Genomic DNA, 16,539 nt, shown 5'->3' on the forward strand with positions numbered 1-16,539 from the left:
AGGGGGCGGGTCCTGGGAGGGAGGACGGAGAGGGGGCGTGTCCCTAGGCGGGGCGGGGGCGGGGTGGGTCTGGGACCGGGCGGGAGGAATAGAGATTCTTGAACAGAGGAGGGAACTTTGGAGCCTCTAAGGACGCACTAAGCAGGAGACAGAAGAAGGTTGTTCCCTAGAGAGAGAGGACGTGGGGAGGGTCTCCTAGAACAGGTGTGCGTCCCACGTGATTGAGCTACGGAGACGGGAGGTGTAGGAGATGCGCCCGGAGAGCCAACTCATGAACCCAACAATTTATTCTCTGGAAGGTAAGGGCCCAGCAGGAGGCCGCTGGCAAACTTCTACCGAGATGTTGAGAATTGCATGGGCTCCTAAGCCAAGCTATGTTTTTCAAAAACATCAGACCAGGTTAAGCACAAAGAGGCAAGAGGTGTGCACCTAAATCGCTTCAGTTCTGGCCAACTCTGTGCGATTGTATGGACTGCAGCCCACCAGGCTCTCTGCCCATGGGATTCTCCAGGCAAGAATACGGGAGTGGGGTGACGTGCCCTCCTCCAGAGGATCTTCCTGACCCAGGGATCAAGCCCACATCTCTTACATCTCTTGCATTGGCAGATGAGTTCTTTAGCACTAACACCACCTGAGAAGCCCAAGGAAGTGGGGTAGCTTTCTTCAAATAATTGAAAGGAGGTCCAATAAAAGAGGAAGTGGGTTTATCCCTGTGGCCGCAACTACAGAAATAGTTTCTTGAAATAGAAACTATTAATAAAAAGTTACAGTTTCCAGGACAACTTTAGATAAAACTCTCTGGCCATCAGAGCAGTCAATCAGTGGTCTGGTTTGTGTCATGGGAACATGCCCTCCTTCCTGGAGTGATGTGAACTTGGATGACTATCTTTCAGACATGGCAAGCCAGTGCTGTTGAGTTGCTATGTAAGGTCGAACCAATGACCCTTAAGGCCAAACTTCAACAGTCATGGTGTCACACACACAAAATTCAGTTACCAGGAAGACTTAGGAAACAGGTGTTTTGAGGCTTGGCCTCTAGTTAATGCAAGGTTAATCAGGTAAATGTTATTTTTCTTAATATATACTAATATATTCATGCGTCTTGGCCATTCTGTATGTTAAAATGTTTGACTTGTTTTTGATAACTTAGCATTTACTATGTTCTATAAATATCATTCTGAGCAAGAATTCTACCTATTTAATAACACATGTGTCAACAAGGAGGGCTTCCCTTGTGGCTCAGCTGGTAAAGAATCTGCATGCAATGCGGGAGACCCAGGTTCAATCCCTGGGTTGGGAAGATCCTCTGGAGAATGAAATGGTAATCCATTCTAGTATTCTTGCCTGGAGAATCCCATGGACAGAGGAGCCTGGTGGGCTACAGTCCGTGGGGTTGCAAAGAGTCGGACACGACTGAAATGGCATGTCAACAAGGACATTATCTGAATGTGTACAATTACCAAATAAGCATTTGGAAGTTGATGTTTCAAATCAATGCCTGCTTTTATTTCCTAGTCACTTTCCCTTTTCCCCTCAACATGAAGGAAAAATCTCAACCCACGGTGCAGTGGGTGGGGGGCTCCCAATTTTGTGATGATGGTTGAGGGGCTGGAGGGGGGATGGATGCAGGAACAGGCTTCTGTCAGCTTCTGTTCCATCAGGCTCGGTGTCCTCGTGGGAGAAGCACCTCACTGTATATTATTTGGAAGATTTTAAGAAACTGTCTTGTTATTACTCAGGCATAACCAGAAACGTGACTGAGTCATTTGCAGAGACGTGGATGCATCTAAAGACTGTCATACAGAGTGAAGAAAGTCAGACTGAGAAATACAAGTATCGTGTGTTAACTCGTGTGTGGAATCTGGAAACACGGTATAGATGATCTCATTTGCAAAACAGAAACAGAGACACGCGTGTCGAGGAGGAGGTGGGGCGGATGGGGAATCTGCGACTGACGTACAAACACTGTTGATATTATACACAGAAGAGATGACCAGTGAGAACACAGCGCGGGGAACTCTGCACAATGCTCTGCAATGACCTACACAGGAAAAGAATCTAAAGCAGAGAGGCTGTACCTACATGGATAATGGATTCACTGTTGTAAGACAAACTAATGCAACGTTGTGAAGCAACTAAACTCCCATAAAAATTAGTAAAAGAAAGAAAAGTAAATGTCTTGTTAATACGTGAGATTCTCAGGTCAATAAATAATTTCCCTTTTGTCTCTCCCAGAACTGGGCCTCTGAGGACAGTCCCCACCGGAAGGAACAAGGGCGCAGAGTTTGCTCAAGGTGGCAGAGGCCTTAGGGTGGGACGACGCGGGTGCAGCCGGCTCTCAGCTCCCTTCCCTGCCCTGGCCCCAATGCGGCACCCCCCACCCCCACCCCACCGCAGATCAGGCGCCCAATCCCACTTGCTGTGATGGCGTTGCTTTCTCAGGGTTCCTTTGGTGTTAGGAAATAGCTCTTGGTTAGAGTAAGGTTGATGGCAAAGTCAAACCTGCGTAAGGAAGACACGGACTCACATTCAGACCAGTTTCACAGAGAACGAATCAGCAAGCTCAGTCGCTAGATGAGTTGATGGACGTATTAGCACACGAGATTTATTTTTCACACAGCAAACATCTGATACAATTTCACAGGAAACGGAAATTGAACAAAAACCCTGTCTACAACGTGCACGGCGCCGTGCACGCAGACAGCGCGGTGTCCGCAGGGGTCCGGTGTGCAGAGGGGGCGGCGCGTTTGCGGGCCTTTCTGTGTTCCTCTCATTAACAAGGCTGTGGACACACACGTTCAACAAAGCAACAGGTCTTTATTCCACGAAACATTTATTTCATTTACTCCCAAAGGTATGTCTTTAGTTAGTATATTAGTATAATTTTAGTTAAAGAGGGTCTTGGGATACAATTCAACTTTAACTTTCTGGTCTTAAGTATTTATCATTTGCCTGCTCACTTGATGGCAAGCAGAAAGAGCCAAATAAACACAATTTCTTTAAGCAGAGTTTAAAGATGAAGCCAGGAGGATACTCATCGGGGTTTAAAGATGATGAGAATTTAGCCAAGAACATTTTCTTTACTAGCAGAAAGAATCCCACCACTTACTCGTAAACATGCCCGCCCCATGGAGTCCTTCCCGCTCTTAGCCACGGCGAACTTGGACTGCTCCTGGGAACTCCGCCGGCAGGGGTCTGATTCAGGAGCCAGCCTTGGCACTGGGCACTCAGGGTCAGGAGTTCTGTAATCTGAAACTGTCTTTCTGAAAGACTACACTTTCCCGGAACAGTCTTCCAACATTTAAGATTATACAATGGGGTTAATATATCGTCTTGTAAAAATGTAACATTTTATGTTGCCTCATCCTTGCTGCCAGAAAATGGTTGAAGCGAATGCACCAAGCTGCTCCAATGTGAACTTGATGTCTCCTCTGCAAACAAGGCCTGGGGTGTTTGCATATGAGCTTTAGGAAGCCTTGCACCTCATCCTCAATGCACAAAATGTCTCTGGCCTTCCCCATACGTGAGAACAAACAATAAACGTGAAAGGTGGTATTTTAAAAATTCTGTATTCAATTATTCACAACGAAGGAGAGCCATTAAAATTATCAACATCTCTACATATATTTCATGTATCATACATATATATATACTTTAAATGTATAGTTACATATGGACAAAGGTTTCTAGCCGCTCTAAGCTTGTAGGTAAAACAAAGATTTTGCAATGTAACACCTGTATATGCATATACACTGGCTGTTTGAATTATGAATTTATTTACAACTTGCCTAGTTTATCATAAATGATTATTGTTATACTATACAAACATAACAGAAAAGATTTCTTTTAAATACAAAGACTGCAAATGAATACATGAAAAAATTACACACATGTACAATATTTATAATTTATAAATGCAAAGTTAAGATCTCTTTAAGTTATTGCACTTGTGCATTTTACAAAGTTTTCATACGTCAGATGTATAAAATATTTGTAAATTTATAACTCATTAACTGTAATGAAATTGGATATTGTTAACTCAAAATTCTTTCTCCTTCCAAAAGAGAGCCCACTAAAACTGTGGATACAGATCCACTGAGTCTAAAAATCAGCATTATTAAGAGCATTCCTTGTATTTCTGATACGATGTAAACCATATGTCACTCCAGCAGCTTCCTGTCAGCAAGGAGATTACAGATGCCTTGACTAAGTAGGGATAGAGGATCTTTTATTCATAAGGACTTGTAAAAAAGAAAAGTCACCTTTTCAGAGTCAGGATACTGCATTTCTATAAATTTTGGTAACTGTTTCACAGTGTTTTGGGCACACACATTTTTTCCAGTGGGTCACTGGGGTGGGCGTGGTAAAATGTGGGGGGATTCTGTGGAAACTCCTTCTGTGATGAAGTCTATGTTCAATGTGCACGCTATGTGAATATAATAGAATATACACCATACAACGGATCATATGGAAGAGAATGTTCCCATGCGTCATTTGCCTAGGATATTTGAGACACGACCCAGGACTGGGCGCCAAAGAGAAAACAAAAGCTGCAACGCCCAAGAGAGGATGATACTGTAGGTGGGCTAGGGTACGAGATAACACACGTTCAAAACTTAGCTTGCAATAGGAATGAAAGCTTTCCACTTAAGCTTCAGAAAACGGACAGTTCCTCAGTAATACTGGCCGCAACTTGACGTGTGCAGACCGACTGCTCTACTCGGCGGCCTGGGCTGGCTGGACGTTTCCCCTGGGTCCTGGGGTGACGCTGACCCTTCCCGGCAGACGCGTGAGGGTCTGCGTGCTCCCAGAGCGGTCGGAGAAGGGAAACGCTGGGAGTTCAGGCGAAGGCAGGGATGCTTCTCTGGATTTCACACGTGTTCCTTGGAAAACATGGACGTCTTTCACTTTGTCCCATCTTTTAAATTTAGAGGAGAGCAGCATCGAAACTGCTTTTTCTCCCTCTTTTTTTTTTGCTATTTTTATCATTGCATAAATGTATCTAATGCTTCCATCAAAATACCCAGTGAAAAAAGAGAAAAAGGAGTAAGCAGTGCACTGAATATCACAGTCTAAACTTAAGTGTTTAAAGAAATTGGCAAAATGTGTATCAGAATAAATACTTATGCAAAGGTAAAAATACGCCAGCCATGCGCCACAGACAAGCCTGGGGAAAGCACCACTCACAGCATACTTGGTTAATTTGCATTTAACAGTGATTTTAAGTCATATTAACACTGGCAATTGAAGGGATACTTGAAAGCGACTAAATGAATACGTTTTTAAAGAATGAAACCCTGAATAAAACCCGTGAAGTGTAGAAAGCAAACACATTTGAAATACATAAAGATAGAAGTGAGTTTCAAAATCTAAATCATGCATATGTACCTGAAAAACCCAACAAAATCACATCACAATCAGGGTCACAGTTCTTGGAAATTCTTGTTAAAAAAAAAAACAAACAAAAAAATCTGAGTCTGAACAGTTCATTGGTTACGGTGAGGAGGATAACTGAATAAAATGAAATAACGTACAGAAGTCTCATAAGGAGAGAATGATCTTAATTAATTCAACTTGATAAAATTAACCGTGGATGTATCCCTTGAAATGCTTTTAAGTACAGTCAAGCAAGAAAGCAAAACAACAAATATATGAAAGAAGAAGTAAAATTGCAGTATTAAAAACAAAGGCACAGACCAGGGCATGGGAATCACTTAGTCTTACTAAGACTCAACCCTTTCTTTGGATTAAAAGACCAGCAACATGATACTAGAAACTAAATCTATCAAATAATCCAAGAAGCTGAGGATTTATGCATCTACATGTATTTGTACAAGCATAAGCTAGTGTGCTTGAATATACCGAGAAAGCAAAATTCACTGAGGTTGACTCTATAAAATAAACATAATATCTGAAAAGCATGCTAAGTAGAGGAAACCTACAGTGAACAAACCCAGTTCTGAAGTAGCTCTGCTTTGGTCTCTGTGGTAACAAGTCAGCAGCTCTGGGGTCGTCTGTCCAGATGCTTTTCCGCTGAGAGAAGAGTCGGGACGAAGGACAACTGTGTGTGAATCATTCAAAACTTGGTCTCTCCTCCATGGCTGGCTTCTCACCTGCTTCTTGGAAAAAACTAAAGCTGGGAAATGGATCACACAATTCCTGCCCTGGTAAAAGGGCTGTATTTGAGGATTCCTTTCCACATTAATCGCATTTAAGACTCTCCATTTAATTAAATCACAGCCAACTACTAATTAACCAGATACTTGCATTTTTTATAATTTTATTCCACTGTCCAGGTTCAGTATTTCAAGTCATTGTTAGCATGCATTTCCAAGAAAATTTCTAGGTAAAAAATATATTCACTATCTCTGGAAAGATGATGGAATAATTGCATTTGAAGATAAAACTGTTCTCTATTATAAATGAAAACCAATTAAATTTTTGAAAATTAAATATTCAACATATACGCACAACTGGTTACCAAATTTATACTGAACAGGGAACTTTGGCCCAATATAAAATACCACCTTAATGAGAAACTCATCAAAACACTTCGCAATGACAACCATCTGTCCTTTAAAGAAAAGATCTGGGGAAAAGACAAGACAGAACTCAAAAGCGTGTCTGCTAAATAAATCTGCTGAAATGTAAAATACTCCCAACTGTGTGTTTTCCACAACAGATTGTTAACTAAACATCCCTGCATCCGAGGCACCTTTCATCTTGGGTGAATCTGTGATTCCCAAGTCGATCTTACACTTGATGGAAGCAGTATTAACAGTTTACCTTAGAATACAGTCCTTTACCTAGAATACAAGTCCTTTGTTCAAACTTTGCTTCTATTATGATGATTCACAAGAAATTAACCAACCAATAAATCCACAAACACTTCTTTGGGAAACTACTGTTCAAAGCACAGGTCACATCATGTAACACACTTGGCTATGTCGAAATAAGACACTTTTCTGTACTAATCGGGTCAGAACAGCAACCTTAAATGCAAAAATAGCCAGAGGCTTCCCTCCCCAGGACTGCTTTCTATTTCCAGAAGTAGAATTCACGCATTCTTTTAAAATCTCATTAATAACACAGCAGCCTTAAATAGTATTTCCTTCCCCCTTGCAATGCAGTCTCCAGGTTCAGTTAGATGACCTAAGGCCCTCTTCTGATTAAGTCTCGTGGGTTCAGTTTCAAACATTTGGATGTACAAAGTTTGGACATATGCAACATTTTAGAATTCAATTCTATGAACACACTAATGTGAAAGAGGGCTTTTTCTAGTCAGCTTTATACTAAACAACATACATTTTTCCACATGAAAAAAATCACTGTTTTTGAAGAATGGGGCTGATTCTGACTTTTCAAAGATGTGTTTGCATCTCTCTCCCGTGTGTATGTCTACATGCATGTACATGTGTGCACAGCTGCACACGTCCATGTGTGAGTGTGTGTGACACTAGCCACAGTGGCATTCTCTCTGTCATTTCATTTTATCTCATGTTGTAAAATTATAATGGCAAATGCAGCTCCAAGTAAGGAAGATGGCCACTGTTAGAAGCCCGTAAGGAAACTGAACACAGTGTTAATTTTAAAATAAGAGTGATGTTTATGTATAGCTAACTCTGCTACAAACCAACCATATCTTAGAAACATCTGATTTAATAATTTTTGCAAAAACCAAGCTCATATGAACAACAATGTATACAGTATTGGATATGTGAAATAATCTCTTAAAAAATTTATTTCATGAAGAGTAATATATCAGTTTCCTGCTACGAGGATGGTGGATAAGCCACTTGTCAGGGACAACTCAGTACTTCTGAGACTCTAATTCCTTCAGGTCAGGACCAGCAGCTTCGGAGGTGAAGCGTTAATAGGCAGAAGTGACTGCCTTCTCATCCCTGCAGGAAGGGGCTGACTATAAAGTCTGTAGACTTCTTTCAGAACATTTACACTGTAGAGTGATATGAGCTTACCAAACTGATACAGAGGCAATTCTGCAGACACAGGCTTTTCTGTAGATGCCCGACCTTGAGCAGAGCAGAAAGGGCAGAGATGGGCCCGGATGCAGCTGAGTCCTCTGGCCACCCTGCCGCAGGCAGAGAGCTTCTGAAAGACCATCGGGCGGACAAGGGCAGGACGTGGGAAAGGAACGCAGCAGGTCGGAGTGATGATTCCAGAAGGCTTAGATTTTATGGTTTAATTGATTTTAAGAGAAATGTATGGTCTCTTAATTAATCTGTAGAATAAATCTTTCATTTTTGAATGTGAGTTTAAGATTTTGCAGTGACATCAAGTGAAAACATAAAAGCATAATTAAAAATTCACACTTTACATCCATGAGACTTGTCCGTTGAAAAACATTTGTATGCCTTGCTTTTATTTTGTTCTTTGTGTAAAGGGTTTAGGAAATTTGCCAAGACTACAATAAAGGAAAAAAAAATTAAAAAAAAAATTCTCTTAACATCTTTAGAATTGATATTGGAGTTCTTAGATTTATTATGACGTATAGCTGCATCTCTTCTCCAGAGGATAGAAAATCTACTTCCTTTAGTGTTAAATTTATGCATCTAAGCCCTTTATATAAATTTGAAGAGTACGCTTTAGTCCACCTAACTTTTTTTAATTCACGAGGCTCTGAACCCAAGTCTGACTATTTTCCATCAATGATTGCAGAAAGACGCTTCTTGCTCTGTCAGCTCGATGCCACGGGCTGAGGCTGTCTGCTACGATCCACGCTAACGACAACCAGGTCACACACGAACACCCACAAGCGCGACGTGTCAAAGCTCCTATTTATAGTCAACAACGTGAATGCAACACTGGTGTGGAAGCCAAAGTGCAGTGTGGTCATAGTACCGTTTCAACCCTCACTACAAAGATACAGCGGGAAAAGTACCCCCTTCTAAGCGTCCGTCTCCATTAAGGCCTCTGCCTAGCAGCCCGTCAGAAAAGGCCAGGTCACAAGTCAAGAGGCGTCTCTGGGTAGCGCGTCTCCAGGCCTGGCCGATCACCGTCGAGGACGCGGCAGGGAGCCATCTGCTGGACGTGTTCACTTGGTGGTCCTTCTTGAAGAGGTCTGCACCCCAGTTAACAGGTGTAGGTTCCCCCCGAAAATAAAAGGAAGAAAAGTCAAAGAAGCAGGGTGAGCATCTCCAGGTGGGACGGCCCGCTGGGGGCCTCAGTCATCGGTCTTCACGGGCAGCTTCTCCGAGGACTCCTGGGCCAGCTCTGGCGTGTCCAGGATCCCCAGGGCGCTCTCCTCGCCCCGGATCACCTTCTCCCACTGGCTCAGGTTATTCCTGGAACGAGGAAGGCAGAGACGGGGGCCATTTCAGAAAGGACTTCTGGACTCTGTCCCCACACCACCCACAGCGTAACTCGGGCGTAACTCAGCCTGCTGGCTTTTGGGTGTCACCCTGATCATATACAATATTCATTTAAAACACTGTAATATATTTTAGACAGCATATTAAAAAGCAGACATTACTTTGCCAACAAACACCTGTCTAGTCAAGTCTAGTCAAGGCTATGGTTTTTCCAGTGGTCATGTATGGATGTGAGAGTTGGACTGTGAAGAAAGCTGAGTGCTGGAGAACTGATGCTTTTGAACTGTGGTGTTGGGGAAGACTCTTGAGAGTCCCTTGGACTGCAAGGAGATCCAACCAGTCCATCCTAAAGGAGGTCAGTACTGGGTATTCATTGGAAGGACTGATGCTAAAGCTGAAACTCCAATACTTTGGCCACCTGATGCAAAGAGCTGACTCATTGGAAAAGACCCTGATGCTGGGAAAGATTGAGGGCAGGAGGAGAAGGGGACGACAGAGGATGAGATGGTTGGATGGCATCACCGACTCAATGGACATGAGTTTGAGTGAATTCCAGGAGTTGGTGATGGACAGGGAGGCCTGGCGTGCTTCAGTCCATGGGGTTGCAAAGAGTCGGACACGACTGAGTGACTGAACTGACTGACTGACTGCTAACGACTGTCCCCTTGACCCTGCAATGCAGCTCGGGGTCCTCAGAGGAGCCTCACCCGCTGCAGCCGGAGTCCCCGTCCCACCAGCTTCGGGCTGCGGAGGCGAACAGGCAGCCCGCGCTCAGGATTCCTGACTCAGTCAGGATTCACTGGGAGAGGGGTCTGGGCCATGAGGTCACACTCGGGTGGAGGGAAAGGAAGGGGGACATCCATGACGACCCCCCAGCCAGGCCTTCGCACTCCGCGGGGTGGAAGTGTGTGCCCCTGTGCAGTTCCGTCCCGGCCACCACAGACCGTATGCTGAACGCCACGTCGGGTATTCAAAAGTCACCGCAAGTCACACCTGCTACGGACCTTCGGAACTTCCTTGTTAGGTGGTTGATTTGTGCTCCCCTGGCCTCTGGTCTTAAATGCACCCTCGGCTCCCCCGCCTCCCAGTCTCTCTCAGGATCTGCAGCTCAAACGTGACGGCATCTTGGTCTCCTTCGACGGTGGAGCACTCCCGCTGCCTGACCACCCCTCGCCCGCCCCGTCCAACCCCGGCAGAGACCCCATCCACATCACCGCCTTGACAGGAAGTCAAAATCAGAAGGGAACCTTACTGTTGGCAAGCACAGAATGCTAACATACCTTTGTGTACAGAGAAACCCCTAAAATATAACCTGAAAAATGTAACGTTTAGCTTCTGTACCATATCATCAGGGGTCATTTCCCCCAAACCTAAAGAGACTTCTTGACATATTGGAAAAAAAGACACATGCTAACTTTGCTGTTTCCTTGGCTCAACTGAACATGCTGGGATCTTCTGTCCATGGGAACAGGAGCACAGAAGAAAGAGGATCATTTAAATAGGAGAAAGCAGGATCTTTTTTTAATCTTCTTGCATGTTAGTTTTGTTTTCCTTAAAAAAATAGCAGTTCATGAGTTTCAACAGCACAGGACAGGAGAGCCCTCAAGCCTCTGATTGTGTCTGCGACCTCCCAGCCACAGGCCTGCTTGCCCCTCGGTGGTGGGCCCACTCCAGCCCCCAGTGCGGTTCTGGCCGAGAGGTTACAGACACAGTCCCCACACCCATTCTTCTGCAGAAAACCAACACACGGATGTCTGCTCATTGCCTTTCACCCTCCCCACGGGGGATATCCTTTCCAAGTAAAATGAAATCTTAGAAAATTCCCAACGTTCTGAGCTGAGTTTAGCCCTTAAAAAAGATAATGAGAGCACCCAGAGAAATCTGAACTAGAATGGGTCAGCTGGAGGCCTGCCTTTCTTTCGGGAAGAAAATGAAACTTAAACAAGATCGCGTTCAAGATTCCGTCTCTACCCTTCAGACAGTAAACCGTGTGATTTAAACCGAGTCCCTTTCCAAACCAGCAGCCTAGAAACGACATTGTTGTCTTTTTAAGAGCAGCATCAGCCAGGGGTCTGTGAGTCATAAAAACAACACATCCTGCTCCTTTTTGGTGAATGAACAACTTTGGAAATAAATACTCTTGACTTACACTTGTCACATAGGCAAACACAGCCCCGTGACTGTAAACTGCAGTGAAGACATCTATGCCTAGATGGAGCAAACAACTGCTGCACAGACCTTATTTTTGAAGGAAACGCATCGAGGTGAAGCGGCTGCACGTACCTGCACGCCTTCAGGAGCGGCTCCGTGGCGGGGAAGATCTGGGTGAGGGTGGTGTAGCAGGGAATGGCCACGGCGTTGTAGAACCCCAGCTGGCCCAGCACAGAAACGCAGGTAAGAAACAAGACCGCACGTTAGCAATTCTAGCAGCACTGGGTTCATCAGGTCAGTTTTCTACTTCTCAAGCCTACCTGAACATCTAAGCACTCTGGTTTTGCTAAGCAACATCTGCCTCAGTGAACACTCCTGCAGATTACTGTTTAAAATTCATTAAAATACACTCACGATCTAAAACATAAAAAATTTAAATCATAAAAAGAAGTTACTCTAAAACCCAAGTACAGTATTCAGTGCGATTCTTATTATAGATCGGTTGTAGTTCATGACCTATTCTTAGGAGTCTTTTATTATATGGCAAAGTATAATTTCACAATAATCACAAATCAGAAGCAATATATTTGGTAAAATACTAGCTGATCGCAGAAATAGCTTATTTACAATTCACTAATACTATAAACAGATCTGGAATTTTGGCAAAAAAAACCCCCATACTGCTCTTAATGGAATCGTGCGAGAACAAAGTCCACTTTCTGATGGCATTTTCAGTTCTCTTATCAAGATTCCCATTGGGATCACTGCTCAACTGCCTACAAGGAAAAGCTAATACCCTCAGCTTCCTTAACTACATTACAAGATGAATTCCCAAAATTGAACACATCAAATATAAAATGATGCAATGAAAAAGAAGCTGAAGAAAATGTAGGTAAATATATTCTCTCAGCGTGGGATGGGACGCTTCCAATGTGACATGAAAAGTAAAACACTGTGATTACAAATATGGAAAGGATCCCCAAACAATGTCAAAACAGAGCTAAACTGCAAAATACACAAGCAACATGCAAGGCACGCGTGTCAGTGCGAGCCAGACGGGGAAGGGAAGTGAGCCTCCTGTGGAGGAGCTGGCTACGGATTTGAGAAAACTGCCCTTAGGGACAAGGGTGAGAAAATCACACCGCCCCCTGCTGGGCTGGGGCCTGCCAAGAGGCGTAATCAACATCCTTATCGTGACGTTAGAAGATTGATACTTTAAAAAGACCGTCATCAAAGGAATATATCACACCACACACGCATTTGTGCAAAACTAAGAAGGTACTAGAGCTCTCAAAGCATCAAAAATTAACGCAAAATATGCTGTAAGACCTGCAAAGAGAATAATGAGCGCCAGTTTACCGTAAGACAAAACTCAAAATGTAGTAAAACAGCATGCATTATTTGTTAGGAAACGTGAACCTAACCAAAATCTATGTTATTCTCCAAAAAATATCTTTGTACATTCGATGACAAAATATTTTTTTGCTTGCTAAAAAATATTAACACTTCAACTTCATCCATCCCCTCTATTTCAAGTAAGAAAAGAAAGCCTGTGATTCACTGCAATTTTATCTGTAGAAAGAGGCGATGACAAGGCTAGTTATGAAGTCTTTAAGTCTAGCTGGATTTCCCAATCAAGGGGCATCTGAACAGAGACGACTTCAGCAGGTCCCAGCTCCCGTCAGACGGCCTGTGCCTCCTACTCCCAGCCTCTGTCACCGCCACCGTGAACGACCGCTGGACCACACAGCCCATACCTGGCCTTGCGGAACCTCGTCCTTCTTGTCTCTGTCCATCATGGGAATGGGCTGTATCCCCAGCTTCTTCATTTCATCGCCCTGAGGGGAACGGGGGGGAAACCAGGCTCTCTCAATTTCAAGCACTGCTGTAAAATGTCGGCATTAATGTGGTATTCCCTTTATGCATTCATTTTCTTCAGAACGAATGATATTTCTGGCTAACGACCCACACAGATGTCAGAATAATAAAAATGCAATGTCCTGTTGTAGGTTTTTATCCTCATGTTCCTCTCCTGTCCTGAATTACCAGAAACCTAGCCATCTCTTTCATTTCATTTTGTAGAAGTTAGTGAAAGTTATAATGGAAGGACACATGTGTGTGAGGAGAAACACAAGAACAAAGGTGAAACAAGCTCAAGGCCTTTGTCTCACTTTTTCAGATGATTTTTCACACGCACCGAGACACATGAAGCTAGACTTTAAAGAGGAATATTGACACATCAAGAATAAAGAGCAGTCTGCTAAAACATGTCAGTAGAGACACAATATAACTGGCTAGAGATAAGCATAAAGATTAAAATTATAGATGCTTACCAAAGACATATAATATCAGAGCCTCTGGGCCGGGCCACTGTAAATATTATGTCACTTACTCTTCATGAAATACTATGAGTTAGATATTATTATACCCATTTTACAGATTTAAAAATTATCTTACTCCTTTTATTTATTTTTCAAGGTTAAAGACTAATTCCTTCACATTTCTTAATTATTATTATTTTTTATTATTTTATTATGCTTGTTTTCAGAAATCTGAAGCAGAAAGCATCCTGAATTTGCTAAGACAGGGTCATGGGACTAATGACTACAATCCTCGTGAAGGATGCCTGAGCACAGGGCTAAGACACTGCCTTGGCTTCATAAAGTCTGCTCTGAAGTTACTGGTTTAAATAAAATGAACTGCGGTAGTTCCCACACTTTCTTCTTTTCTGCCCTAGGTGAATGAAGATAACCAGGCCCCCTCAAGGATTTCACAAGCCCCAACACATAAAAAGATTTTAAATAAGCAGTGATTCGAACAGGCACCTAGAAACGAGCGCTGATGCCGACAGGAGAACACCCGAGCGGCAGATGGCCCGTGTGTGCGTGTGGTCTGGGGAGTCAGGGCTGCGGGCGGGGGGCTGCGGGGTGCAGGGCGGGGGTCCCCAGGCGGATGAAACCGCACAGCACAGTCAGGGACCCAGCAGCAGAGGGGCCGTGAGCCTGACGCATAAAGCTCGCGGTTTCTGTCTTTACCACAGCGAGGAGGGACAGGCGGTTGGAGGGAAACAGAACTCAACTTGCCCCGAAGCAGCAAGGGCAGCAGCCGAGGCTGAGACGGGTCAGAAAGCTGGCCCGAGTTGCCGGTCTCGGTGCTAAGGCGGGATGTGCATCTCGGACAGCGTGACACCAAAGTGTCCACACCCTTAGCTACTGATTCCAGAAGACAGGCGAGGAGTCCAGCTACATGCTGCGGTGATCCTGGTGAGAGCCTGCGAGGGTCTGACGGAGCGGAGAGGGTGGGGTGGGGAGGAGGGCAGCGTGGACTTCATGAACATCTACGAAGCCACGGCAAGACTTGGGGACGACAGCTCTGCTTCCTCTCTGGGACGGTGAGGTCCTTGCAGATGGCATCTGTGAGCCCACTGGGAGCTCAGTCAATCTCTGTGGACCGTTTAACCAATGCCGCGCTTCACCACTGCACCACTTAACCAACGAGGAACAGAAAGGGAAAAAAATCTACACGTTTGCCCCCTTTTGCTTCATGTTTTAGAATACAAATACAGTTGTTAAGGTAGGAAGTATATCACTGTTAAACAAATAAAAGTGTCTGCAAAACGGTAAGCAAGCTTCAGACAGGCTTTCTTACGTGGTATTTATAGCATTAACTATGTTACTAGTTTAAACATACATGAAAATGAAGCTGACTGTGATAGCAAAGTCAAATATCACAGCTCAGACATGTACATTTGAAAACAATCTTCTCGAGTCTGAGAGTAGCTAGATTTTGACACACACACAATAAAATAAAGAAAAAAACAAAAAATGTTCAAGAGGATGCACATACAATGCGCACAGCTGAGCTACACACTGGAAGGGAATGGGGTATTCCAGGGAAGCTCGTATAGAAATGATATCTTTAGTATGATCAGCCCAAGGCCTGTGGTCCTCACCCAATACAAACTTCTTTGGTGTTACTATTATGAGACAAAACCAACATCATAGACCATTTCTATTCATCATTACCTGAACGGTTTACTGTTGTTGTTTTTTTTTTACTTTTTATATCTGTTCTTCTATTTGGCTGAGATTTAAGGTATGAGATTTATGGTATTACCAAACCCTTTGTGCTCCAAATTTACTTTGACTTCTTCTACCCAAATGAGGTGCACAAACATTTTATAGTTTTTTTATAAACTTATTTTTAATATGCAGGGATCTAAGTATCTGTGGATTCATTTGAACAAGAGAATTATATTCTACTTATTCATGACCAACTAAGAGAGCAAATTGAGGAGCAAACACACATTTCTGATAATTTAGATAATTCAGTCAAGAAAAGGTATTCATGAAAGCAATTTACATGGTCGTTTCATATGTCGGGAATTCATGAATTCATGAATTAATTCCTGTGGAGCTCATAATTTGCAGCTTAACTGACTGTTTGGCATATTCACAATTTAATCTCAGGTTTCTATGGTACATCATTAGTCTCTCAAATTTTCAGCTGCAGGCAAATACAGCCTGTGATGTTGTAGGTCCCTCTTAATACTTTCTCTCGTGGCCATAAAAGGGATGACCATCGATATTTATTGAATGCATGACAAAAGACTGGCTATTAAATAAAGAAAATTGCTGCATGGCTGTTCAGGGAATCGGTTCCTGAACTGTTTCAGTGGAAATCAGGGAATTTATACACATATCCAAGTCGGACGCTCTGACTTTATACCTGTGTGAATGCTAAACAATAGTGCTTTCTAAGGAACTACTAGCAGCATGAGCAGCTAAGATACTGTTACTACATTATCCCTGTATTTAACATCCCCTCAATTTTTCCTCATTTCTTGCCATCGTCTGCGCTCATACGAAACCCCAGGACGTACCTCCGCCCAGAACTCTGCGTATATGTCGTTGGCCGTCAGTCTCGTCACTGGCCACAGCTTTGTCACAGAACAAAGATCACAGGCGGTCATCATCAAACCGATGACACGGTCTCTAGAACACAACGAGACAAGACTGGTCACCGCGGCGTTTGCACGGGCATGAGGACAGCTGGGAAG

The 16,539-nt window shown here is 43.6% G+C and overlaps 1 protein-coding gene across 2 annotated transcripts in view; it reads right to left on the reverse strand.

Annotated features, from left to right (window-relative positions):
* Nucleotides 1-2,575: 2,575 nt before the first annotated feature.
* PDE10A (phosphodiesterase 10A) overlaps nucleotides 2,576-16,539 on the reverse strand; it is a 337,901-nt gene continuing 323,937 nt past the window's right edge. For both annotated transcript variants that reach the window (XM_043456798.1, XM_043456797.1), the window contains 4 exons: nucleotides 16,363-16,474; nucleotides 13,238-13,318; nucleotides 11,613-11,701; nucleotides 2,576-9,302 (listed from right to left, as the gene is read on the reverse strand). In XM_043456798.1, the coding sequence (XP_043312733.1) occupies nucleotides 9,182-9,302; nucleotides 11,613-11,701; nucleotides 13,238-13,318; nucleotides 16,363-16,474 (403 nt within the window). In that variant the 3' untranslated portion in view covers nucleotides 2,576-9,181. The remainder of the gene's footprint in view (nucleotides 9,303-11,612; nucleotides 11,702-13,237; nucleotides 13,319-16,362; nucleotides 16,475-16,539) is intronic.

The sequence above is a fragment of the Cervus canadensis genome, chromosome 33, assembly GCF_019320065.1.
Source record: "Cervus canadensis isolate Bull #8, Minnesota chromosome 33, ASM1932006v1, whole genome shotgun sequence".
In the NCBI taxonomy this organism is placed as follows: Eukaryota; Metazoa; Chordata; class Mammalia; order Artiodactyla; family Cervidae; genus Cervus; species Cervus canadensis.